The sequence below is a fragment of the Corvus cornix genome, chromosome 5 (assembly GCF_000738735.6).
Source record: "Corvus cornix cornix isolate S_Up_H32 chromosome 5, ASM73873v5, whole genome shotgun sequence".
NCBI lineage: Eukaryota > Metazoa > Chordata > Aves > Passeriformes > Corvidae > Corvus > Corvus cornix.
In genome coordinates, this window is record NC_046335.1 from 11,682,062 (window position 1) to 11,708,465 (window position 26,404).

The 26,404-nt window shown below is 41.7% G+C and overlaps 2 protein-coding genes across 2 annotated transcripts in view; one reads left to right on the forward strand and one right to left on the reverse strand.

Moving 5' to 3' along the window:
• Window positions 1–566: 566 nt before the first annotated feature.
• Window positions 567–26,132, reverse strand: YY1 (YY1 transcription factor). The gene is made up of 5 exons (XM_039552663.1): window positions 25,202–26,132; window positions 15,920–16,082; window positions 6,538–6,598; window positions 3,878–4,036; window positions 567–2,768 (listed from the first exon to the last, which is right to left on the reverse strand). The coding sequence occupies exons 1-5, from the start codon at window positions 25,896–25,898 to the stop codon at window positions 2,586–2,588; spliced, it is 1,263 nt and encodes a 420-aa protein (XP_039408597.1). The 5' UTR covers window positions 25,899–26,132; the 3' UTR covers window positions 567–2,585.
• Window positions 25,238–26,404, forward strand: part of DEGS2 (delta 4-desaturase, sphingolipid 2) — a 33,017-nt gene continuing 31,850 nt past the window's right edge. The window contains exon 1 of the mRNA XM_039552665.1: window positions 25,238–25,316. The gene's annotated coding sequence lies outside the window, so the exon portion shown is untranslated. The remainder of the gene's footprint in view (window positions 25,317–26,404) is intronic.

Consider the following 26,404-nt stretch of genomic DNA (forward strand, 5'->3'; position numbering starts at 1 on the left):
ACTTGCTCACAAATTGGTGGTGTAATGCAGGAACTTGTTGATAGCAGGCTGGGAATGGTGGTTTCAAAGTCAACTCTTGCTATTCTCAAAGTCCGTAATTTTTTCATTGAAAAACCTTGAGGAAAACTCTGGAATCAATTAAGCATGATGTTTTAAGAGCAAGGTGTGCCAATTATACTTTAAGTGCCTAAGTAAGTTATAGCAGCTGCTCAATGCAAGTATTTATTCATACCCAATATGGAATTAAGTACTTAGAAAGCAAGACCTTTCAAGCTACTGAGTGTTGTTGCTACTTACACTCAGGAGTATATCAAGGAAATGTCTCTCTGTAATCAGATGCAATATAACCAGAGGCAATAACAGCTCCCAGTTGGTCCTCAAATCAATATTTAACATAATTTAGTCTCAAATGTATGCTCGAGGTAACATAGTTCAGTCCCTAATATATGTTCAAGGATGAAGTACTGACACCTTGCAATTCAATGACTTCATGACACAGGAAAGCAAACTTCTGTGCAAGCCTAGCACCATCACAGATACTGCTTAAGAAAAAAATATAAGGTCAATTAGAACTAGACTGAATTAATTTTATTTCCTTCCAAAAAGAATAGACACTAATTTAACTGTATACAGAATTTAATTTAACTATAACTATACAAGTTTCAGTATATTGTCCTGTTCAAAAACTGCTTATATATAAAAGAAAAAATACTGCCAAAATTCTAACGCATACTTTACAATTAAATGTCCCAACTTTCTTTCTACCCCTAATAACCTCAGACTAGAGTTGCAGTGTTCAGATTAATTTATGTATGGATGAAAATTCCCTTGGCCTTAAGTGCAGTTTCTTTATTACCCATGTTTTTGCCACTACCACCAACACTGGACTCAAAATTAAGTTTTACAGTATTAGCAATGAAAACTTTGATGAACCTTGTAAGAACAGAATTCAGAAAAAGAGTAACAACACTTTTTACTGCATTAAAATATTTTACATGCCTCTAAAAAATAACTTATGCATTTATCTGCATTTTCTTCTGTTTATTAATCTGTCACATTTTACTATAGTATCTGCTAAGTTTTCTTTGAACACTTGAACAAATGAGAAGTAACCACTCTTAGTTAGACCATCAAAACTCAACTCCATCAAGTTCTCTGAGAACTTCAAGTTCTTGTTGTGAAACAAAAGGTGTCCAAAAAGGTTGCAAGAATTTTTATCATTACACTCAAACAAGTTAGCCAAAAGAAGAAACAGTTTCTTTTTTTTTTCTGGTATGATCACTCAAACCCTACCATTCCTCCACTTTCTATTGTTACTGCATTTAAACTGCCAACATTCCTTACCTTGACTAAACAAAGGTTCCCATTTAGTTATTTCCTGTACTGGTTTACCTAGTTGCTGTCCAGGCACACAGAACACTCCCCACTACATTGCCAAGTCTCCAAATCCACCGTTCCAGTTAATGGAAGTCTAGGTCACTCAAAACCAGAATTACAGTCAGCAATTCTGTTTAGACATACCACCTGATGTGGCATTACTTAATTGCATCACAAATCACTGTAATTGAATGCAAAGTAAAGGAAACTTGAGTTTATTTAGCTTCCAATTTCTGGGAGGTCAAGAGGAACTAGAACTGCTCTGGACAACAAAAGAAAATAGACTGCGCTTACAGATCATTTTCTGCCAGATTCTTTCTTTAGGACCACTGTTTTATTGTTGCCCTTTCTATTACATGGGGGATGTACATATTATCAGGTGTTAATAAACGGTCAGTGCCTGTACAATACATTCTACAACTGAGCACCACTTTCCGTAACTGAACAGGCAAAGAAATTACACTGAACATCAGCATCTGGCAGTATTTCTCCAAAAAAAGTGACTAAAATGGGTTTAAATTGATTAACACTATTAAATCACATCTAATATTTGATACTACATGATTTCATTACAGCTATACGATACAATTATACAAAATGTGTTAACATCAAAGAATACAACCAAAATTAAGATAGCAAACAAAACCTATATAACTTTTTTTCTTTACAGGAAAATACTTTTGAAGTATGCATGTAACTGCCCATTCTTTTAAAGAAAATCTACCGCAAGCAAGTTATCAACCTCCAGAAAATCACACATAGCATTACTACGCATATCCCCAAAAAGTGTACAATATGCACACTTGGAAAATACAAAATTAAAAAAAATTGTAAGCAACAGGTGAGCTTCATATTTATAAGAATGTGAAAAGAAGTCCAATTTTAGCACTGTTGTATAAAGAATTGTCTTTTCTGATGCAAGTTCATGAGCTGACCCGTCCGGTTGGGGCTGCACTTTACAAAACACCATGTTCTTGAAACGGGGTTACAGAGCAAGGTGGAGCTTCTTAGCAATGTCACCTTAAAGTTTTCTGTGTGGTTTTTTTTTTTGCTTTTTATTTACTACTTATCAAAACACGTCCTTTAGGTTTGTAGGGTTCTTTTTTTTAAAATTCTTTCCTAGAAACAATATACAAAGGGGAGGCGTATTTCTTTCCAACTGATTTTCCTGTAAGATGCTTTGAGTTCAAGAACGTTCTACTCAACTTTCACTGGTTGTTTTTGGCCTTAGCGTGTGTTAAGATGTGAGATTTCAGGTTGGTTGATTGCGCAAACTTCTTATTGCAGCCGTCAAACGGGCAAACGTAGGGCCTGTCGCCAGTGTGAATTCGCACGTGTGTGCGTAAATTGAAGTCCAGTGAAAAACGCTTTCCACATCCTTCAAACGTACACTGTTGGAAGGAAAAGACACACTCTGTTAAGCTAATGGAACTCATCTCCATCACTGATCAGAAAAACAGTCTTCTTTAAATCACTAGACTGCACAAACATGAAGCCGGAGGCTGAAGACTGTTAGGGGTGAAGCTGTGGGCATCCCCTGTGAACTGCACTAAAAACTGCAGTAATTCAGTATATAGTATACACTATATACAACAGCATATCTATTTTCAAAGAGGGAAATAAATTACTTCCAGCTTGCAAGCAAGCACTTCCACTAAAAACACCTTCTCTGCATGTGAAACAGTACCTACCCTACATGACAAAACAGAAACAGGATTTCACTCAGAATTTCCTTCTTTCAGTGATGATTTTCAAAGATATACTCATTTTACCTGCTTTAAGATGGGCTTAAGGACAGAACATTTAGTGATAAATACTTACATTTACCACACAAAATATTCAGTGTATGCATCTAAGCAAGTGCCTGAGGACTGCAAATCAAGTTTCTCAAAGAATATATTTTAGAAAATAATCAACAAAAAATGTAACGTATCTTAAGTGTGTTCCGGGGAACACATATATGCTCAAGACTAAGAATAACTTCAAAGATTTATAGGAAGTATCATATGAAGAGGGCAGGGGACCTCTGGTGGCAGAAGCCCATGTGACTTGATAAAAATGGAAAGAGATTCAGTGATTCCATCATTTTGCTGAAAACTGATTAATAACCTTTACTGAAAATTAGTACCCTGAGGTAACTGAGCAAACACACTCAAGTCTCAGCTGTCCTCAAGCACTAAGTTGAAAAGATGATGAGGAGAAAGAGACATCTTCTTAATTCTCTAGTAACTGCAGACTTCATTTTTAAAGAGGGCAACTTTACATCATATTTTGAAAGGCATCTCCCACGTATATACAATTTGCCAGTTTCTAAGAGAAGTCCATGTAAATAATTAAATGATAGCCTAATTAGCTTAAGGGGACCCCCAGTTTTTCAGGTGCCTCAGTTGATTTTAGAAAAGCCCTAGTATGCCCAAGTCCTGTGGAAGCCAGGTTACAGTTCCAGTCTCCAGTGTTCCCAGAAGCAGTGGGGGTACTCATGCCTGCAGGGTAACAGTACCTGAAAGGGTTTCTCTCCGGTGTGAACTAGCTGATGCCGCTTTAGTTTCGAGCTCTCCACAAAGGCCTTGCCACATTCTGCACATACGTGTACTCGAGGGCCGTGAGTGTGCAGATGCTTCCTCATGGCAGAGTTGTCCCTGAACATCTTTGTGCAGCCCTTAAAAAGAACAGTGAAACTCAATTAGTAGATAAGCCAGTTCTCATAGAGAAGGTTTTATCTGCTACAGTACAAGCATTTTAAATGCTTTTATATCCTGAATACTTTCTTAAGAGTTGGCCTGAAAAGAACATCCCTTACATTTATTTTTAAAAAAGCAATACAAGAAAACTAAACATTTGAAAAGCTGACAAAAAAAAAAAACCAACCTAAACACAATCCCAAACAAAAAAATCCCAAACCCTTTCCTCACTCAGTATTATGAGCCATGTGCAGTCAAATGAATAATAGGACAGTCTCATGGAGAAGATGCAGCTCTGACAGAAGCAAATTAATAAACCAAACAAAAGCACTTAACAGGTCTCAGAGGAAAAAACAAACACAAAACAAAAATCCAACCAAAAAAAAAAAAGACAGAAGAAGAGTCCATGGATACCTACGGATACTCTTTGAAGTGCTATATTCCAAGAACTACAGTACTACAATACATTATATAGTCTCTAATATACCACAGATTATTCCCTAGTACCAACTGGTATGTGCACCATCCCCCAACATTCTGTCCTCTTCCTTCTCTGTCCTCCTCATTTCTGAGAGCAAACGGAGCAAGAGCGCTTCCAGCACATAACAACTTACAGGAACTACCTTGTCCAAACTGGCAGCAGCAACTGATCGCTACCATCATGAGACAGAGAGTGCCACTGCTGCTGCAGTTTAAACCTACAAAGTGATACTGGGCAGCTGAATAAGGTGGGACAACAGCCTGAGTTAGTACCAACTCAATCGAAAAGCAGAAGATACATTAACTCAGGTACAGCATCAGAAATCTTAACCTGGGGGTCAACCCTTCATTAACAGAAGAATACCACTTTTGACTCCAGAGTATGCTTAAGCCAGCAGTGACCTGGGGCTCTATTTACCTAATCTTTCTACATTTTTTTCACCTCTTAGAGACAATCAATAGAAATCTATCCTATGTTTTATAAATATCTTCATCAAGATTCAAAATGCCTCATAAAATCCTATTAATAATAATAAATTCTATTTGTACTACAAGTGATGCTGTTTACGTAAACAAGTGATGTTAGTTTACATAAAACTAACATCTACCAACATCACTATGTTGTGAGGTATAAAATTTAACAACAGAACCTAAAGGACCATTAAATTGCTAATCTTAAATTGTGCAGGCTTCTATTTTTTTTTTTCTGAAACAAATACATTTAAATAAGCTTTGTTTCTTATAAAAAGGGTGAAATGTCGCTTTCAGGAGTTCTCTCTTCAGGCACTAGAATCTGTTTGGGTAATTTTGAAGTACTGTGCCACCATTCATTGCACATAGCAGAACTGGGTGGGGCAAAGCAGCGCCAAAGTAAACAGACCATCGACTTTTTTTCTGCATTTATTTCGAAGTCCCTTCTTGCCTCTGAGAGCAGCAGCTACAGCTACAGTATTTTTCTTTTTTTAAACTGAATTCATAAATGCACAAAGCCTACAAACACCACAAGATAGAAAATGGAAGGATAGAACATTCTTCCCCCCCCCGATGAAATTGAGGCTATGAAAAAGTAAATCAAAGAAATGAAGGTAGCATTCCTTGGTATAGTAAAAAGTAACTGTTCCTGTATTTCTGCATACTGTATTACAAAAAAAAAATGACACTTCTAGAATGTGGAGAATTGGAAATCAATATAAGCACAAAGAGGAATTCAGAAAATTCCTTACACCATGGCTGTCAGAAAGTAGCCTTCTATTCATGCTCTCTAATGGCTATGTCTAATAGCTATCTGCCCTCATTATTTGCTTAGGCTCACACTTATCTAGACCAGAAGTCAGCAAGATTGTATTTGTCTTTTTTTGTTACAGACTAAGTCAGCTAAAAGAAGCACTACAAAAGCTGGATAATGCAGTAAAGCCACATGCTACCAATCTAGGTGACTGGCAACATTTATTCAAGACAGAAGCTTCCCTGCTACCAGTGTGTCAGAATCGTTATCTCCAAGATGCCTGCCTCTCTCTTTCATGATGATGCACTTTCCAGCTCTGTGGAATGTAATTCAGAGTCTTCCAACAAAGCTGACTTTGGCATCTGCACCATAAATTGCTGATTCCTGATCTAGACTCCAAATCTGTCATAGTTTCCAAGCAGAGGATATATAGATCTTAGGAACGTACTTTGAACAGCTTTCAGAACATTCTTTCAAGTATGTATTCTTGGGTGTCGGGAAATCACAACAGTAAAACCAGCATGTTAGGGACTGTGCATCATGGTTACCAGAAGATTAGGGATGCACTAACCTTAAGACAAGGAATGGGAATAATATATTATTCAGTGAAAGGTTTTAAAGGAAGCCTCTAGAGAATGACAACTAAAATACATTTAACAGAGTATATTCTATTAACAGTAAGATATTTTAGTTATTCATTCTCGAGAGAAAACATCAATACAAAATTCTGATCTACAAATTCCTATCTACTCAGAAGCTGAGCAATTCACTTACTTTGTGAGGACAAGCTATCGTTCGTGGAGCATCATCTTCTTTAATTTTTCTTGGTTTCATTCTTAGAGATAAAAAAATACAAAATATTAGTAGAAACACATTAGTAGACAGCTCTTTTTCCCTAAGTGCCTACATAATGAGCACATTTTATCCCCCAGTATTACATGTGTCAGTGGTACTCACTTTAACATTTTCAAAACCTTCACAAAAATATTAACAGTATAATTTAGCACTTGGAATGCTCTACTTTTCCAGAAGGACCTCTCAAACACAGAATAAGACATTTAATACTACCTTCTTAATCCTCTGAATATGTGGAAATTGATTTTTTTCCTGACTTATTCTAATTGTAATTAGGAGGTTTTGTTTGAAAACTCCATTTTTGTTGTGCCAGTACCCATGTGGCCTATTTAGCTTCACTTTCTCTCCATCCCTTCAGCAGAACATGAAGGAGTATAGGTTCAATCATTCTTCAGTATTTTCACCACACAAGACTTCTAAAGAAAACTCTACAGAAGCAGGGAAAGCAGGAATCAGGCAAGTTGTAGAATCTACACAGACAATGTAGACATCCATTCCACTCACAAAAATGGTAATTATTCTTACTTTAAGCTATTGTACACATGGATTCCATTCTGGGCAACTGACAAGTAATCACCAATTTACTCCTTGTCACTAACAGGGATCTTCACCATTATTTTATGGGTGCCACTAGTCTCCACTGCTACATAAGGAGCCCAGGAAACTATTGTTTGTATGTGTTAGATCTATTTCATATACAGTAAGACTCTCTGTACAAAACAATCTTAGAACAGTGTTACAACAACCAGTCAGAAGAGCCAGATGTGATTCTGGGGAAGTGCACTGCACTTTCAGCTGTCTTTATTTCTCAAACCTGTAGTGCTGTCTTCAAAAAATCAAAAAGAAAAGGTTTATCTCCTTTTAACAGTAGCGCTAGGTGGGTATAAATAACTGCACCCCCATACAGCTGGAGATTCCCTTAGGTAAGCAATGAGATTTTGCCCATTCCCAAACCTTGCTGTGGCAGCAGAGCTAGTCTGTTCATGTGGGTTACTGAACTGCTTTTCCTGGCAATACAGCACACAACAGTTCCGTGTGACAAGGTGGCTACATATCACATCTGTAACTCAATCCAAAGGTTTGCTGGTGTACATCCTAGTCTCAATTAAATGAGTGGCTTGAAATTAACAAAATAATTGGAATTATCAGAATCACTATTCTTAATGTCAAGAAGGAAAAGTGTCTGTTGCTATCCATGACAGTTTTTAACTTGCATGAGTTTTGCTTCTGGAAACTGATATGAAAAATACAGGGTTGAGGAAAGACATTTCCAAGCAGTGCATACATGTACTTTTTTACATCTCTTTTTAACAGCTGATATGAGACTCGCTAAACAGCAACTCTTAAAACTTCCCAAGAGCTGTAGGGAAAATAAACTAAAATGCCTCTATTCTGACCACAAAAGCATTTGGTTTTTGCAAGCAGAGTCCAGACTTCTTTGGTACTGTCCCACTCCTACAGCTGAAATCTGCTTTCACCTGTGCCCTTTACAGGGACTGCTGAGAGAAGAGAGTGAATTAAGGCAAGAGCAGTGAAAAAACTCCCTCAGAAGTCCTGAAGACCTAGGAAAATTATCTTACAGCTGCCAATGGAGTCATATGTGATGGACAAGTCTCCTATGGCTCTGTCAGCTATCACTGGTCCCTCACTCTGTGTCCTTTCAGTACTGCAGATGTAGCACAGTTCAAGTGATCATCTACAAACTAAAGCACTTGACAGCCACTTCACAAACACAACACTAAAACCCAAGGATTTAGAGGGTGCTTTTGTTCTTTTCTCTAAGCGGGCACTCAGGAAACTCCTGCTGACTGAGCAGCTCCAGACTACACTTGGTACGTCCACACTACAGTCTCCTGCAAGGTTACAAACACATTTACAGATATTAACAGTGACTTGCAAATGGGTGTAATGTATTTGCATTGACAAAGTTCCTCTTGTGCACCACAACCAGCAGCACAACTAAAATTTCATCAACTTAAGGGCAGAAATATTCTGAACACAGCAAACTACATCTCTTCCTGTACAGCTGTCGCATCATTATCTTAATTTTCATTGTAACAATTTTTTTCAAGACTACAGACCAATTCAGTTGACCTTACTGACTGCATTTAACTTACATAATCCAACTTCAATACAGAATGGTTGTGCTGTGTTCAGTTTACATAGTCTCTTTGAGTAAAGTATTAAAATACCTAACTCCAAACAAGTGATTGGGATTAACTGACTGACTGTACTCTCCAGTGAGGTTCCAGACTCATAGTACTACAGGTACTGAGGTTATAGGAAAAAGCACACACAAAAGCTATCTTTACAGGACCCTTACAGAAAGCTTTCAACTACCTTTAGCATGGGATTCTCCTTTATGTCTCTGTGATTTTTGAATACAGGAAAAGGGACAGAAATGAGCATCTGTAATTTTCAAAATGGTCACAGAAGAATGATTTGACAAGATGGAACATGAGAGAATAAAGTGTCATTATTTAATTCCATTAGAGAACAAACACCCTAAGGAGACAAAGCTGGTGCCAAAAGCACCTCCTCCTAATCCAATCAACCTGTTAAATGTTGGCTGAGTCATTCCCCCAGCCCCAAAAAAATGAAGCCAAAAAAATTTCCTAAGTCTGAGATCTGTGTCCCTGACATGATCAGAATGAGCAAAACCACTATTGTTCCAAAGTCTTAACTGGCCACCTGTAAAGGGAGTGACTAGACCAAGAGAATTGCTAACAAGAGATGTGGCAAATAGCTTTAGTGGGCAGCGCCTGCATTTTCACACTTTGCATTAAATCCTCTTCCTGACACTTGTGTCTTGCCCCCGTTACTAAGTCAATCTTTGAGAAAGAAATGCTGCAACAGTGTGATCTCTAACAGGCTGTTAAGGTAGAGGGAGAAGGAAAATAAAATACCCCGGGGTCAGTGCAGTCAGGGAGCTTGAGGAACCAACTGCAGGTGAACTGGATGGTCCGACATGGGACAGACTGCAGCATCGACACACACCCTACATTTTTCAGTTCAGTGTCTGAGTAGGCATAGATCATCGTGAATGTCCATCCAGGACTTTTTAATGTTCAAGCTTTGTTTCTATATTCAAGAGTATCAGCCCAGAAGTATACTTGAACATCTGAACACAAATGACAAAACAGCTCAGCTAAAAAATGAGCAATTTTACATCTTCTCGCTTTCCGTAGAAGCACAGCAAGTTAAGCCTAAAATGCTGAACAAGACTGTGCTTAAGCACAGAGTTATATAGATAACCAAGCTTATCAACAAAACAGCAGCAGACACTGCAAGAGAAGAGATGGCAAATGGTGTCCAGGTTGTATCTCAGTGCCACAGGCAGGAGGAAGCTGCTGGGCCCTTTGTGCACCTGGATTAAATGCATGAGGGCATGAACAACACAGGCACAGCTACAATAGATCATTGTGTCAAAAACATCATCTTGCTCACAAAGCTGCAGAAACCATATGGACAATCCCTCAAAGAAGAATTTAAAGACTTACATATTCACATGTATTAGAAAAAAAAGATCTTGGTCTTACTTTAAAATTAACTTTCTGCAAAAGGAGACCAGACTAAAATCTGGGCTGTTGATCTTAATTACACTGGTGCAGGTAGCTCTTGCTGGTGGTGGTTAGACTTTTGGTTCCCACCTAGTAGAGCAGCTCTACCAGCTCCATCCAAGTTTTCTTAGCCTGAAACATTAACCAAAAACAGAACTCTAACAAATATCACTATTTAATGCAACTACAGACACATACATTAATACAGGGGTGGAACTTCAGAAACAGTTGCCTTTGCAGAAAGTCAATTTACATGGCAAGACCAAAATTTTCATTTCTGTGGTATGGTTACATGGGTCACGCCTAGTAGAAACAACTGCAAATCAATTAACTGTGAAAATTAAGAAGGGTACCTTTTGGATCAAGTCACTGGAACACTGCAATTAAAGGCTAAGTCTTAACTTGCACTGGGGGAGTGGAGGGAGGGGATGGATGACAGCAGAAGAAGCAGGAATGTGTGCAACCCAGCAGCATTACAGAATAAGCTCCATAAAAGCACGCTCCCATATCCGTAAGGAAGACTGAGTAAAATCACAGGTATTAAACCACTCAGTTTCTCAAAATAAAGAAAGCAATATTGTCACTGTGCAGTATCTGAAAGTTAAATCTAACCACCTCCTTTCATCTACACAGCTGAACTGAGAGTACTTTACCCTAACAGAACCTTAATGCCCTCCCCAAATCCCTGTCAAACTCCACAACCTATGTACTTGTCAATCGATGCAGTTTTAAAAGTCAGCCATAGAAACGGTGTTAAAGCTGGGAAGAAAGGAAATGTAATTCAAATAACAGTATAGAACCTTCCCCTTGCTCCATAATCTCCCTTTTTTTGCCACTGTTAAAGAGTTCTGTGTTCTCACCTCCTTTCTTCTCCCTCTGTACATAAATCTAAGCTTAACAGCTTTACTCTCTCTCTCAGGCAACTCCTTTAACACATCCTAGAGGTTTCTGATGACCAGCAGTGATATCCACCGGTGCTGATGGCCACACCTCCTGGGAACAGTCGGAGGTAGAAGAAATTACTCTCTCTCAACAGTGTTACTGGCACTGCTGGTATGTTCCCCTCATTTTGCCATTCCCCTTGTACTGCCCTGCTGAGCAGAACCGACCTGAGCGTCAGAACCCTGTGCTACTGCAAGAGTTCATTTGTGCTGAACAACTCCTGGAACTGGCTAGACTGGCTTTTGGATAAACAAGATGAAAGGGGAGTGGCACGAGGTGTCCGAGGAATCTATCTACAGTCAAGAACACCCAGTATCTTACCTGCTTGAGCCACAGTTAGGAAGAAAACTGTCATAAAGAGGTTCTTTCACTCCATGATTCTGGCAAAAATTATTACTAGGTTTGTTCCAGTTATGAGGAATATCGTATGTTTAAACAGGGACAGTTACCTGTGCAGTATGGTACAGAGCAGGAGATTTCCCCTCCCCTAGAAGAACACTGGGTAAAGCAATTGTCACTTTACTGCCCTTTAAGCTTCTCTGTAACAAGAACAAAACCAATACAAAAGCATACACCTAATAAAGAGGCCTAAGTCATAAATCTGGATGACCAGAAGGCTTTGTCACTTCTAAGAAGGGTGTCCAATTTCAAACTCTAAAGCAGTTTCCTCTCCTTTGTTTTCTATGGGTTTGGAAAGTGGATAGAAAGGAAGGCCAGTCCTCACAATGGCTCTCCTTCAGAAAAGATACCAAGATCAGCAGAAAATAAAACCACAGAGATTAAAGTTTTTACCACCAGGACCCATTACTGTGCCAATTTCCCAGCTATAAGATACTCCTTCTTATTTCTTTGTTTTACCAATGTCTGTGTTCTGCTGTCTTTAGCCAGTTTAGTCATGTATCTGGAGGACAAGAGGGAGGGAGAGAGGGGGCAAACAGGGATATCCTTTTCGGTGGCTTCCTTTGAGGGAATTTGCCATATGCACATTCTAGAAATATCCCTGCTACCTCCTCAAGTTTTCACTACCAAGCAGCTATGATTTCTTCGCAGCTAACTACTGAACTGTCATCAATTTAGATTTGGATTAAATATTTTATTCCACTTGAAGGGATTTCCAGTTTCCCAGTCAAAGGTGTCAAATGAAAACATAGTAATTTATTAGGTTTTGTCCCTCTGAGCAGATCATTCACAATTAACATTTCACATTCTGATATGATAGCCTAAGAGAATTCCACCTTTTTTTTTCTTTTTTACTGCATTTTTAAAGCATGCTAGAGAAAATTCAAGATTCCTAAAACAGAATAAAGTAATCTGTAAAAAGTGATAAACTGCCAACCAGGTGTAACTTATGGTCATTTGCCTATGCATTACTGAACATGTCAATGTTCTGACACAGACTGTTTATTCACAGTGTTTTCAATGGAATCATAGAATGCATAAAAGCTGTTCCTGGAAAAACTGCCAGAGTTCCAGTTAAAGGGTCCAGATTCCTGCTACATGACTCAATGACATATGCTCTAAACCAGGCAGTGAAAGACAACTGTATCACAAGAGACACTGCAACCACTCACTCTGTGAGAGCCATGGAGCTCTGAGCACTGGTGGCCACTACAGATGATCAACTACTACAGGTCTGAATTATTTTTTTGAAGGGCTGCAGAGCTACAAACAACTTCAAGCATCAGGTTTGTCCCTGCATTACCTTTCACTAACTAGATCAGAACAACAGAATCTTGCTCAAAATCTATTACCACTAGAACTCAAGCTTTGTTTGTTTAAGCTTAACCTCAGAACTTTGTTCCTAATTATCAATGCACGTATTTCAAGTCAATTTATCCCTAATCAAAATAAGCTGCATTTGTTATAAACAGTGGACCTAGCCTGGTTCGGAGTAGGTAATTTCTACAAATGTAGGGTGAGATTCCTTCAACTACTTTAATGAAAACCAAAAAGCAACCCTACATAACTTTCTCTCAACTACGCACAATGCACTTAGCATAGAATTTTACTAGCCAGTTCACACTTCCTTATATGTGGACTGTCACAATTCTTTTTTCGAGTAATCTAAATACAAATTTGTTATTCAAAGCCTTACAGCACATGAAACTACTTAAATTTAGAAGTAACTTTCAACTTCATGTGCTGCTAAAAGTTTTCAGCATACAGCTACTGAGAATTTTGAAATTCTAAACTGTAAAGCAATGAGCAATGTTTGACAATTTCATAGAACTTTACACTAAACAAACATATTTTTTTAGCATGAAAAACTGTACTCCTTGAACCCCAAAGCCAATTCCAGACATGTAAGCCCATTTTTTTCCTTCCAGCTTACCATGTAAAGTTTCTAGTAATACTGCACACTGCAAGGTCAACAACAAGACAGCAGTCGGCAGATATCAGTACTTGAATCCGTCTTACAAGCTAAGGAGTCCCTTCAACACTCTTCACTGCAAGAGGACTAAGACCTTAACAAGAAATATTCAAATTCTGATACACCCACACTCTTCAGTCTCAGAAGAATAAACAAACACAATCATTTAAGACATTAACCTACAACTGTAAGGCAAGAGTAGAAGTTTGACGGTCATCAATTCTGACCAAGAAATCAAAAAAACCCCTTTCTTAGAAGGTGCATGAAAGTCTCATTTATCTACAATTAAGCTAAGAGAAGAATTTTTTACAGGTTTTGAGCAACTTGGGAATATTACTAAAGGCCATGTCCCCCCAAGGTGCTTACTCCACTGTCATGTATTTCTCTTCTGACTGAAACAGATTACATTTTATCTGCTGTGAGAAAGGAGGCTGTACACATAAAACTGAATCTTTTCACTACCCACTATAAATTCTAGCTCTGGAACTTCCTAGAATGTTCTACTATAAATATAAAAAAGTGATAATTTTAAAATACTGCCAGCAGCCACTGTTTTCTCAATGGAAACCTAACTAAAACATTTTACAATATTCAGAAATATGCAGACACATCTGATAGAAGCAGCCTGGTCATTTCAAGAAGCCCAAATCCTGACAACCATTTCAAGTATTCAACCCAAACTGGAGAAAAAATATTCAGTATTTGCATGGAGAATACCCTGAGAGAAACTATTTACATTTCCTAACAAAAGACAGCTATTCAGTACTTCAGTGTCTAACAGAACCAAAGGTTTTAGCATGTTTAAAAGTAATGGAGAACACCATTCTAAACACAACGAGTGGAAATAATGTAACAGTTTAGAATTGGAACACTATATACACTCAAGAGTATTGGAACACTGTACACTCAAGACATTAAACATTTGCTTTCACAAAAAATTGTAGGAGCTCTTCAGCAGATCCCAGAGAAAACCACTGTAACTTTGATAAATGATAGTAAAACAAGAAAGAAGAGTATCAATAGCTAGAACCACCCATCACTTTGGATAGAACCCTGTTTCCAGCTGTTTGTGATGTGCTTTTATACATCTCCAGATCAGATAGCCTGAAGCAGGAAGCAAGTCCTGCAGAACTATTTTACTAGGATCCTTCAAAATTCATAGTTCAATGGCTTTACAGAAAGTAATTGTGGGATGAGGACATGCTGTTATTCCTCCAGCACACACTACACTGTAACAGGACAAAACTAAAACTTGCAAAAAGCAGCAAGATCAAAAAGGTGAAACAGGGGTAAATGCACACACTGAACACCAAGATCCAGCTAACCAAGAAGCCAGACCAGAACTTGTATCAACAGTCCCTGCCATCTAGCAACTACCTGGAAAAAGACACACTCTCTGGCTACTAGGTAGTAAGGATAAAAACATCTGACTGTTCACCTGCTCTGAGTATCAGAATTGTGCACCTGAGCTCTGAAGAATAGCCAGCTGCTAAAAAAATGAAAATGAATGTGGCTGTATACATGTTTTGCTTCCAGCTTGGGAAAATCTGGCAGTAGCAGCCAGAGAAAGCCGGCAGCCGTGCTCAGACATCTGGAGACACTGCACTGAGCGGAGCACAAGGCACCAGACCAGTGCAGCAGGGCCAACCCCAGGGCAGCACTTCAGCGGCTTCTCCGCTGCCCTCGCGGTTGCCCTCTGGTGGCCACCGGCTGCCCTGAGCACCCGGCACCAGAGCCGGGCCCAGCGGACACTTTCACTGCCCCCGCCTCCCTGCAAGTCACTCCACCACCACTTGAAAGTAAAAGTCACCTTGTCACTCAGGTCAACCTATTGATATGTAAACGAGTGACAATTGTGACTCACCAAAGAAAATCCAAGCAGTATAGTTACCAACGGAAACTGCAATCATCAGTGGCACTTGAAAGTGCAGGACACACAATTTAAGACCTTGAGCTTAAGCAGCAAGTGAAAATAAGTGGCTTTGCCAACTAAATACTGTAGCCTTGCACCCAAATGCATCGTTTCACGTATCAGATCCTTTGGTGCTCAGGAATTTAAGGCTACTCACATGAAAAAAATGTTCTGTCATGTAAAAATCACAGAACTGTTGGGCCTGGAAGGGATCTCTAGAGACCATCTAGTCCAATCCCAAGGCAGGGTTACCTAAGCTGATGAGTGATGCAGTCTATCAATGTATTTAGGTCCTGTCTTACGCAATGGAACTAAAGACCACAAGTCATTGAAGAATTCACTGCTGAAAATAAAATCCCATCTCTTTAGTTCAGAACAGAGTGGCGATGCTGTGGTAAGTCCCTTGTTTCAGAAGATAATTAAATGGAATAAGCCATACTAAGTATACCATTTTGCCTAACAGTTTCATAATTAAACCAGTGAAAACAATTTTGAAGTTCCTTTCTTCCTACTTACCTAGCAAATTCAGCCAGTTGCTTGGGGTCTGAGAGGTCAATGCCAGGTATTCCACCAGGAGGAAGTTTCTTCCCTGTCATGTACTCTGAGTAATCTGGAGGAGAATTCTCTCCAATGATCTGCTCTTCCACCACTGTTTCATGGTCAATATCCTTTTTATCATCTGAAATATACAAAATACTGAATTCAATACATACTGAAGATCAAAACAGCATACAAATTATTAGGCTACATCTCAATACAAATTCAATATTGCTGCACATTTAAAAGAATAGACTGCACTTTCAGATTTCCACACTAATTGTGGAGAGCAAAAAGACACCCGTACAGTTACAGCCTGAAGAACACAGAAAGAATACAGTGAGGAAAAAAAGCAGAAATTGCATATCTACTTTAAACACAAATACAGAAATTAGTAGAACAATCCTATGAATGTTGGCTGCACTTGAAAGATAATGTACTTCTCCTGAAACAATGCCTAAATATTTAATTCCCTTAACTTCTTCAGGACTAATCTTCACTACACCCACTCTGATACTCAGCAGCAGTCCCTAACTTTGCAGGCCTATCAGAAGAGCAGCAGACACTTAACCCTGAGATGTCAGGACTACTGATCTTTACTTCAGAGTCTTCAGACTCCCCTAACTTCCAACAGAAGTGTCATAGAGAGACAAGAAATTTAAAAATAGCTGCTGATGGGTTTCAGCACCTGCCTGTAAAATTAAGTTTTCCTAACACTTGCAGACAGGTCTCAAAGAAAGCAAGTAACTTAACTGTGTGTCTCTCCCAAGGGGGCTTTCTCCTTCTGTGGCAAAGGCCAGCCTAAGCTCTTTCCCCCTCTACTGTGTAAACAGTAGACTGGGATTATTTAAAGCTTTGATCTGCAAGCCAGTTAAGATACTGCTGCTTTCTCTGCTCTAGAGCTCCTCCTATGAATTTGTGCTCAAGGACTGCAGTGAAATCAGGTGGAAGACCTGCTGTTGCTGTCTACTCACATTCATACCTCAAAAAACATTGTACCATGCATATTCTACCTCCTCTTGCTATTTTATAACAGAAATTGAGAGACACAAAAATGAGAGAGAACAGAAACATCCATCTATGTTCCTCACTGCAGTATTCACAGCAGCAGAAAGAAAGACCCAGCACCTACCCTCTTTTACACCCTCAAATACACCTAGGACAACAGAAGTATATATGGCTGTAACTACTCAGCTCAATGTAACAGACCTTGAGAGTACTTCTACTATGTGTGTGGGGAGCAGATTCTGGAAATTGTTTTATACACAAGAGGCTATACAAAAATAACAGGAAGTTTTCTTTTACAGATATTGTTTAAGCGTGGAAACACAAGGTGGTAGGACAGAAATAGTATTTCACGAATTAAAAAAAAGATAGGAAAACATAAGGCAGAAAACAAAAGACAAAATGTTTTGGGAATTTTTTTCCCTAAACAGAAACACAGGAAATAACATTAGTCATTACCAAGTAACTTAGGCTAGGAAAGAGAGAACAAGACACACAAATAAATGAAATATACCACACACAAATTTCTATTCAATTTGTAATGCCTGCTTTTAATGTTTGCCACTGAGCTATTTCTAGAAATGTTACTGCTAGTTTGGGGTTTAATCTGATCTACCAGATCAAATAGCAGTTCATGTATATTCCATGGTGAAAGAGGAAAACAGACTCCAACGCTGCAAAGACAGAAGTGTAAATAAGAAAATACTATTTGCAGCATTAAATTCAAACTACAAAACTGATTATTGACCCTTTCAGTTGTCCCCTCACCACACTACCTTTCAGTCCCTATCCGTGTTTTAAAAAAGCAACTGAATTTACCTTAAGCGAGGATTATATGCTAAATTTTACAGCAGTTGAAGGAGTTACAAATTCAAGACAATAATCCTCTAATTTGGCAACAATTTGTTCTTTCTAACCAAAGCTTAGAAACATTATGTAGCAATGCCTACACAGGGAGAAAAAACATCAAGCTCAGAATGGCATAGAATTTTTGCTAAGCTAAAAGTGACACCTTCTCTGTGCTGTAGACTAGAATAAGACCAGCTGCCCTCAACATGGCCATTTCCAACAGCTACCAAGAACGTGCAGTTTGTCTGTTTAATAACATTCATAACACAGACAAGTTTTCATTTCCTGCCTCACATGAGACGCATGAGTCAACCAGGAAATTCTGTACACATTCTTAAAGATCTTCTTTCCTTCCCTAGTGTAAAGGTTCACTATTCCACAGTGCTTTCTTGTTATTTGAGGACCAAACTGAAAGCCAGCCTTCAGTGCCTTTACCTCCCAAAAGTCTGACAACACAAGTCAATTCCATAGCTATTTAATTCCACAGACTACTGGAGCAAAACACAAAAAACTATCAACATATTGCTTGGATAGAGTAAAACATAAGAGAAACTATTGTTTCATATATATTAGCAGTTGTGTGAAAATAAATAACCACCTTATTTTCCTGTAACAAAAAACTGCATCTCTACAGCAGCACACACCTCCACGTCTAAAAACAAATTTAAACCAAAACAATAAAATACAAAACAGTTACCTTGAAGTATTATGTTAGGCTAATACTTCTGAAAAAGTAGCAGAAGACTTCAGGAGCTCTTTGGTATCCTGACCATCCTATGACATTATCAAGTCATTGGGAAAACAAAATGCAAACACGCAAAAGAAACCCCCACACTTTTTAGGAGGAAGTTTGGAAATGAAAAAACTTTAGCAATGTCCTCTGTGCAGAAATTTAGCTTATTTGTGATGGCCTACCTACCTGGACTAGGCAGCTCAAAGTCTGGAGGGTAAAGTGCAAGCAAACTTTCACTCAGGCTGACAAGTTAACTGATAATTCTTGCTGCAAACTGGGCTAGTCAACTGCTTGATGTTTTTTGCCTTCAAGCAAGTTCTGATGCTCACTGCAGGCAAAACTAACTCCCCCTTTTCCTCTCATGAAGCATCAGAGATTCAAACATGTTGCATCCAAAGCAAAGAAAAACACAGACACAACCCTGAAATTACAGTGACACCTCTGGACGCCACCCATGCAAGTTATACACAGAGAGAACCATGGAGCCAGTCAGGAAAAGTAAATTAACTACTATATATACACTATCTGATCTACTTTGTTTTGTCCCTTAAAACCACCTGAGAGTATAGCAGACTCACATATAAGGCATTCAGCTTAAGCACTACTCTCATAGATCCAATGCAGCTTTCTGTAATGAACTTGGAACACAATTTTAATGGCCTTTTCTGAAAGGCACAGAGGATCTGAACGTGTGTCAATTAGTTAATAATCATCTTCACAAAAACATCCACTACCAGTCACTGCAACAGCTACATCCAGTATCCATCTATTTTACATAGCTGTAAAATACTCATTTGTTAGAGACACTACAGATATCCCCCTACATCCTTCTATGCCAAATTACAATAAGGTAGATACTCAGTCTAAACTGGGTTGCTCTATGCACCTTTTTAGGACATATCCTAACACATCTTCATGTTCAGTGTCCTCCCATCTGCACTTCTCTCACCACCCCCTAAATATGGGCAATACACATGTTGAACTGGACCCACTTAGGCCCTTCAAAGCAAATATGCCAAACTTTTTTTTTATTAAGACCAGTGAAAGTACAGTGTTTAGCCAGTCATGTCTTTTGACTACTGGTTAAACAACCTGAAGTTTTAAGAGAACCAAGCCCAAGTATCAACTGAAGTAGGAAGAAGGAAGATAACTGGGGTAAAACTAATAACTGCAGACTCCATGCAAGAAATCAATAACAAAACATTACTTTACTGATCACATTTTGCTCCTATTACCACACTTTCTCCATCCCTTGCAGCCCTTCTGTTGCACAGAAAAATCCATCCACCTTGGAATCCCATTATTTTGTACATTTCTAGACCAGCAGGTAACTCCAGCTGACAATTCTGGAACTCCCAGCTTTCTAAGATGACCCTCTTAACTCTCAATCCAAGAAGCTCTTGTCAATATTTTTCCCTCATTTATTCTTGATTTTATCATATTCCCCTTCTAAATCACCAAATCTCTAAGCCATCCTCCTCCCCTATTACTGAGCAGGGAAAATGCATTGTTGTTCAATCAATTTTCATCTGAGGAAAACAGGGTGCAAAAGAACTCAGAAGGTACACCTGGTAGCAAAGCAATGAGACCTGATCCTATCCTATAGCTTCCTCCTCAAGGCACCAAATTAAAATACATTCTACTTACCCACTAAAAGGATGAACAACATTTAGGCTTAAAATTTTCTTTTTATGATCACACGGTTAAACACATTTGCTTTTAGGAACAGCTGAAAAGCAATTACAGGATAAAGGATGTATTCGGCAGCTGTGCAGCACCAAGGCACTGTGGTAACAGCTTGGTTATTGCTACCACATTGCAATCTCCTCAGGCGAATTAGTTCATTGGTCATGTTTGGAAGCAAAGAACTGTAATTAGCTTGTTAAATAATACAGTTATTTAGCAGACACTTCTGAATGTTAAAATTCCATTTTGCACAGTATGTCATTTTTTAACCTAAACGGCTGCTAGGTTACTTTCCCTGACGTGCCTTGCACACAGATGGAGAACAGGTTCTTCTTTCCCTGTGTCACCCATCTCTTATTTCACACCACTGAGACATGAACTGACAAAACCAGTGCATATATCAGTAGTCATCATCTGACTTCAGCATTTATGAGACTGTGCTGAAGCACTATGACCTTCTGAATGGTCAGCACACAAGCGACTCGAGCGTCCCTGGGAAGGATGCAATAGCAAGTTAGACATTGTAGTTTGAAGGTGGGCTAAGAACCAAATTAATTGAGTTACTTTAGATGGTGAACCACATTCATGTATTTCACTTTCAAAACTGAAAATACATTTAAAACAAACACAGAGAATGGTCTACCTTATCAGTGGAAAAAATGTCAGGGCAGACTCAATACTTATTATACAGCAGAAACCTATGTCATTGTCTTAATCAGAGTCAGAAATAGACTGTCATAGTAATATTTTAAACCAGAGAAATTATGACAAACTTTTTAAGAAGCTCATTACCCATCTGTCATTGCAAAGCATTTTGGCCATCCTTGATACAGGCCCACAACTGAACTAAATGACTCATCTATCATTTATACTATGTAAGACAACTGGTCAGACAGCAGATGGTTATTTTTCTCACCCCTGCAATCTGATGAAGTAAAATGAAAACCCTTCTGATTTCTGAGACATTGAAAGTTTAAGAGATTTTGAAGAACCTTCTAGAAACCCAAAATGAACTCCCCAAGCTTCGCAATAAGGGTTCACAGCCCAGGCTTGCTGCAGTATCAAAAATAATTTCCAAAACACACATGTAACTTCTGTATCTTTGTTTTTCCCATCTAGGGATGGGATACTTGAGCAGTTTAACACCTGTGGGCAATGTTTGGTCGTGCTGTTTCAGCCCTGAGCTTGTAGACCATGCTAACAATCACAGTTAAAGCAAACACCTATGTCAGGTTTGAAAACTTGAAAGAATCATTACCTAGAAGGAGATGTAGTTACACTAATCCATTTTTCCCCCCTCAAACTTAATCCCCAATTGCTTGAAATTTCCAGCATTTGGTGCAACCAGCATTTAAGCACCACCTTCCCAAATGTTCCTGCATCCAAGAATCAGTTTTGCAAGCACCATCTGACAAAGTGATTTCTTACGATCCTTCCCCTCCCCCTTCACTATTGTGTGTGCACCCAACCTGGAAAAACTCACTAAAGACAATGATTCAAGGTGAATGCAGCAAAGGTACAAATAAATTCCACTAGATAAAAACAATTTTTCTAGTACAAATTGTGGTGTCTCACTTGCAGAGCTCCATTAATTATATGCAATTTTCTGATACATGTATTTGATATAAAGGAGAAACACTGTAGAAACATGATTGAACTATCCACCATATACGCCTCTTCAACCCTTTCAGAAATACACCTTCATTCACTTCTTACTTTCATGAACACATGAAGAAAGACATAATTCTATTCTGAATAACTGAAAAGCTGATCTGAACTAGAACAAGGCATTTCTGTCTCAAACTAAACACTTTAATCATGGGTCACAAGCTTGATATCACCCTAGACACCAAGGTGATAAGAGAAGTTCTGGTAAGTCTAAATTGTTTCCAACAACAGTACTGCAATTTCTAAGTAACCACATAACAAGATGAGGATTAAGTAGTCTCCTTTAGTCATGTTGCTATATATTTCACAGATTATTTCTACACATTTCAAGAGCTGCTACAAGACATGTTATACTCGTTTATGGAAAAAGATTCATGATTGGCTAAATTTGGTACCACCCGTGTACAAGCCAATATAGTAGCACCAGCAAACAGCAACAAGGAATTAATTCACATTGTCTTCCCACACTGTGGTGAGCACAGTGTCCTTGTTCCCAATTCAAAATCCCATGCACAGCAATATATGGCTCATTGTTTTATCTTGATGCATGGCCTTATTTACCATTTGTCTTTTGGTTAACTTTTCACTTAGCTTTTAAAACAGTCAATTGAATCAGTGTGCAAGCAAGACTTGAATTATGTCAAAATACAGATGCAAAACTACTACATTTCTTCAAAATAAAGTATGCTTGATTCTTTAGGGAAACTTTAGAACTACCCTTTTGCAAGCCAGTCGTTCTGGGCTTTCTTGGCATTGATTTAGTTTGGGGTTTTTGGGGGGAGACTCAGGTTGGGGTTTTTTTGGGTTTGGGTGTATATCCCTCTGCCTCAAGTTTTGTTTCTTTTTCAATTTTCTCTGGCAACAATCCAGCCTCTGCAACTTCAGAGAAGGAAGGGGCGGGGAGGGGGAAGCCCCAGCATTTGACCACATCAGACCCCTTCTGCAACATTAAATAAGCTGCATATGAGGCATAAGAGGTGTCCAACATTCTCAGTAAAACTTCACAACACTCTCGACTGAGCAGGTTATTACCAAAGGCTGTTTGAAGCTGGGGGGTTGCGTATGTGCAAAAGGAGGGGAGGTCAAACCTTAACACTTTTTCCTGATATATTTGATTTGCTTTTGGAAGGGCGTTTTTTGGCATTAGAAGTCAAGTCAGACTAGGTATTCTTTAATCTTCTGCATCATGGATATAATTGAGTTAAATGTAGCAATGCAATTCAATCTCCAGTATATTTTAAGTGGGTATCATTCCTACTGAGCTTGCATGGTCATGCTCCTAAAGAAGAAAGCCACCAAAATCAATAGGGCTACCCCTGATGTAAAAGCTGTGTATGTAGAAAGGAAAGCAAATTTATTGATTATACACATGCTTATCTTCGGCCAATAATAATCAGCATGCAGTCCTAAGGAAACATCCTATCAGGCACTCTGAATTTCTGAGTGCAAATACATGCCAGAGACTGTCAGTTGATCTCAGTGAAGTCCTGTATCCTGCCAGCTCATGAGTCATACAGCCACTTGCATTCAGCTACCTCCAGCAGCTTCCACAAGCCAGGGGATTATATTAGTTTCTACTATCTTTTATCTTTCTTGGATGGTCAGTTCTAAGAAAAATACCAGGAAGGGAATTTATTCAGTTTCATACACTGATTCACAGAAGAACACCATTTGGGAAACTTAATAAAGAAGAACTTCGATCAAACTCATTGGGCTGTCAACATGCCAGTAGTGTCAGATGCTCAGTGGAACTTCCTGAAGTAGTCACCTGTATTTAAAACGAGAGCACAGATCCATACTACTGTGCTTTCCATCTTTTCAGGCAGGAGAATTCAGCTGTCCAATACACCTTCCCGTCTACACTGCCCTTTCTAACAACTACTGGTCATTTACAAACATCACAGAGTGCAAACATTTTTGACTACATCAAAAGCTTCAAGTACCTCTATCTTACTAGACCCTTCCTAAAAAATTCGAAAGAGTACAAAAATTATGATATTCAAGATAGATTACCAACTCACTATTCAAAAAGCACCCGCCAATTTAAATATTACATGAACTGTATTATTTGACCTCTTTTTTTCACATTTACATAACTTATGGACAGAACTCTGATTACAGAGCGTTGCTGCCGGCAATACATTTTTGTAAAAAGGAAAAAAAAAATAAAGTGGGCAGGGCAGGTGCATTTTAGGTTTACTCCAAGTCCCACAGATATTCAACACTTCCACAAGATTTTACTACCTTTAAAAGACACTCCCACACACACACAAAAAAAAATATAAAAAATCCTCAAGAAACATAGAATCTCACACGACAAGGTCTCCCTGTGCCTACTTAAAAAGCTTATTTAAAACTTCAGACCTAGGCGAGGAAAAGCCGGACGGTTTCCGAGCGCCAGCCAGGAATTACCCCTTTCCTCCCCGCGGATGCCAGGGACAGAGGTCAGCTCCGGAGCCGCCCCTCTCGGCTGTCACCCCCGGCGCCCCTCAGGCTCTGAAGGGCCGGTTGTTTGCGGCCGCCCCCTCCGAGCCGGCGGGAGGCGCGGGCAGCCCCGCGGGGGCGAAGAGCTGCTTCCCCTCGCCGGCACCGCGGGCTCCGGGCGGGGAGGCCCCACCCACCGCCCGCCCGGCCACCGCAGCGGGCCCGGGGCCGGGGCCGGGCGGCCCCCGGGCGAGCTGTACACGGTATTTCGGGGTTCGCCGCCCCCGGGCCGGGGAGCCGCGGGGTTGGGGCGGGCGAGTCTTTCCCCGCACATCGCGGTCACGGCCCGGCGCACACGCCTCAGCCGGGGCCGCGGGGGACAGGAGCGGAACGGCAGGCGGGGAGCCGGGCCGGGACACAGGGCAGAAGGAGGACAGAGGGCGGCGGCGGCGGCCGGGGGAGGGGAGGGCGGGCGAGGGGCAGGCGCGGAGCGGGCCCCGCGGGGAGCGGCGGCGGGGCGGGGACGGGGGGAGCGCGGGGAGGTTCGCCCCGCACCCCGCCTCCCCCTGCTGCAGAAACTACGCCATTGCGGCCTGGCCCGGGAGCCGGCGGCGCTGCCGCCCGCCCGCCCGCGCACCCCCCGCCGCCGCCATCTTGGCAGTCGCCGCCATGTTTGCCTCCTTCCCCCCGCCGCGGCCGGGCAGGAGCGGCGGCGGCAGCGCAGACCCCGCCATCTTTTCGGGGAGCCGCCATACTTGCCCTGGCGATGAACATGGCGGCGCCCATCGCACACATCAAAACATGGCCTCCCTTCAAAACAAAACTGTCCCGGCCGCACCGCGCGGCCACCGGCGGGGCCCGCGGCCCAGGGAGGGAGGGGTCCGGCGAGCACTTACCCGAGGCCCACATGGTGACCGAGAACTCCCCCTCCAGGGTCTTGATCTGCACCTGCTTCTGCTCCCATTTCCTGCCGCCGCCGCCCTCGGCCCCGCCGCCGCCTCCCCCGCTCAGGTAACTCTTCTTGCTGCTCTTCTTGCCGCTGCCGCCCTTCTTAACGCGGCCTCCTCCGCCGGCCGAGGAGGAGCCGCCGCCTCCGCTCTTGCTGCCAGCGGCGGCCACAGTGACCAGGGTCTGCTCGATGTACTCGTCCTCCCCGGCCGGGGCCGGCACCGGGATGAGGATCTGGTCCTCGAACCCGTCGTCGGCCCGCAGTCCGTCCGAGTCGTCCCCCCCCACCACCTCCTCGCGGGTCTGCACCAGGATCACCTCCTGGTGGTGGTGGTGCAGGTGGAGCTGCCCCCCGCCGCCGCCGGCCGCGCCGCCGCCCGCCCCGCTGGGGTCCCCGTCCGACACCAGCGGCTGCAGCGCGATCATGGGCTGGTGGTGGTGGTAGTGATGGGGCGGGTGGTGCGGGCCGCACTCCTCGCAGCACTCGTCCTCCTCCTCCTCCTCCTCGTCCTCCTCGCCGCCCACCACGGTGGTCTCGATGGTCTCCACCGGGATGGTCTCCACCTCGATCTCGTGCAGCTCCACGATCTCGGCCGGCATCTCCGAGCCGTCCGTGGCGATGTACAGGGTGTCTCCCGAGGCCATGGCGGGGCGAGGGGGGGGAGAGAGTGCTCCGCGGGCAGCGAGGGGGCTCCGGTCCGCTCCCCTCGGCGGATGGTGGGGCTCGGGCTCCTCTCGCCTGCCCTCCTTCTCCTCCTCCTCCCCCTTCCACACAAACACCAGCGCCTCGCAGCCAGCGACAGGGAGGGAGGGAGGGAGAGGGAGGAGGGAGGGAGGGAGGCAGCACCGCCAAATCCCGGCCGCGCTCCCTCGCGAGACTTCCGCCGCTGCCGCCGAGACGGACCCCAGCCCCGGGAGGCCGCTGCCGCCGGGCCCGCCCCCCCGCCGCCAGGCGGCCAATGGCAGCGCCCGCCGCGCCCAGGCGAGAGAAGCAGCCAACGGGGGCGCGCCGTGCCGCGGCGCCCCGCCCCCGGCCCTCGCCGGCCTATCAGGGAGCGCGGGGCGCACCCCCGGGCGCGGAGCAGCCAATTGACTCGCGGCGCTGTCTCTGCTCCGCCCCCCCCGCGCGGAAGCGCCGCCCCGGCCCCGCC

Coding starts and splice junctions, on each gene's coding strand:
- YY1 (XM_039552663.1), bottom strand. CDS start 25,898: ATGGCCTCGGGAGACACCCTGTACATCGCCACGGACGGCTCGGAGATG. Junction 16,083..25,201: donor GGTCACCATGTGGGCCTCGG/GTAAGTGCTCGC, acceptor TGTATATTTCAG/ATGATAAAAAGGATATTGAC. Junction 6,599..15,919: donor CAACTGGCTGAATTTGCTAG/GTAAGTAGGAAG, acceptor TTTATCTCTAAG/AATGAAACCAAGAAAAATTA.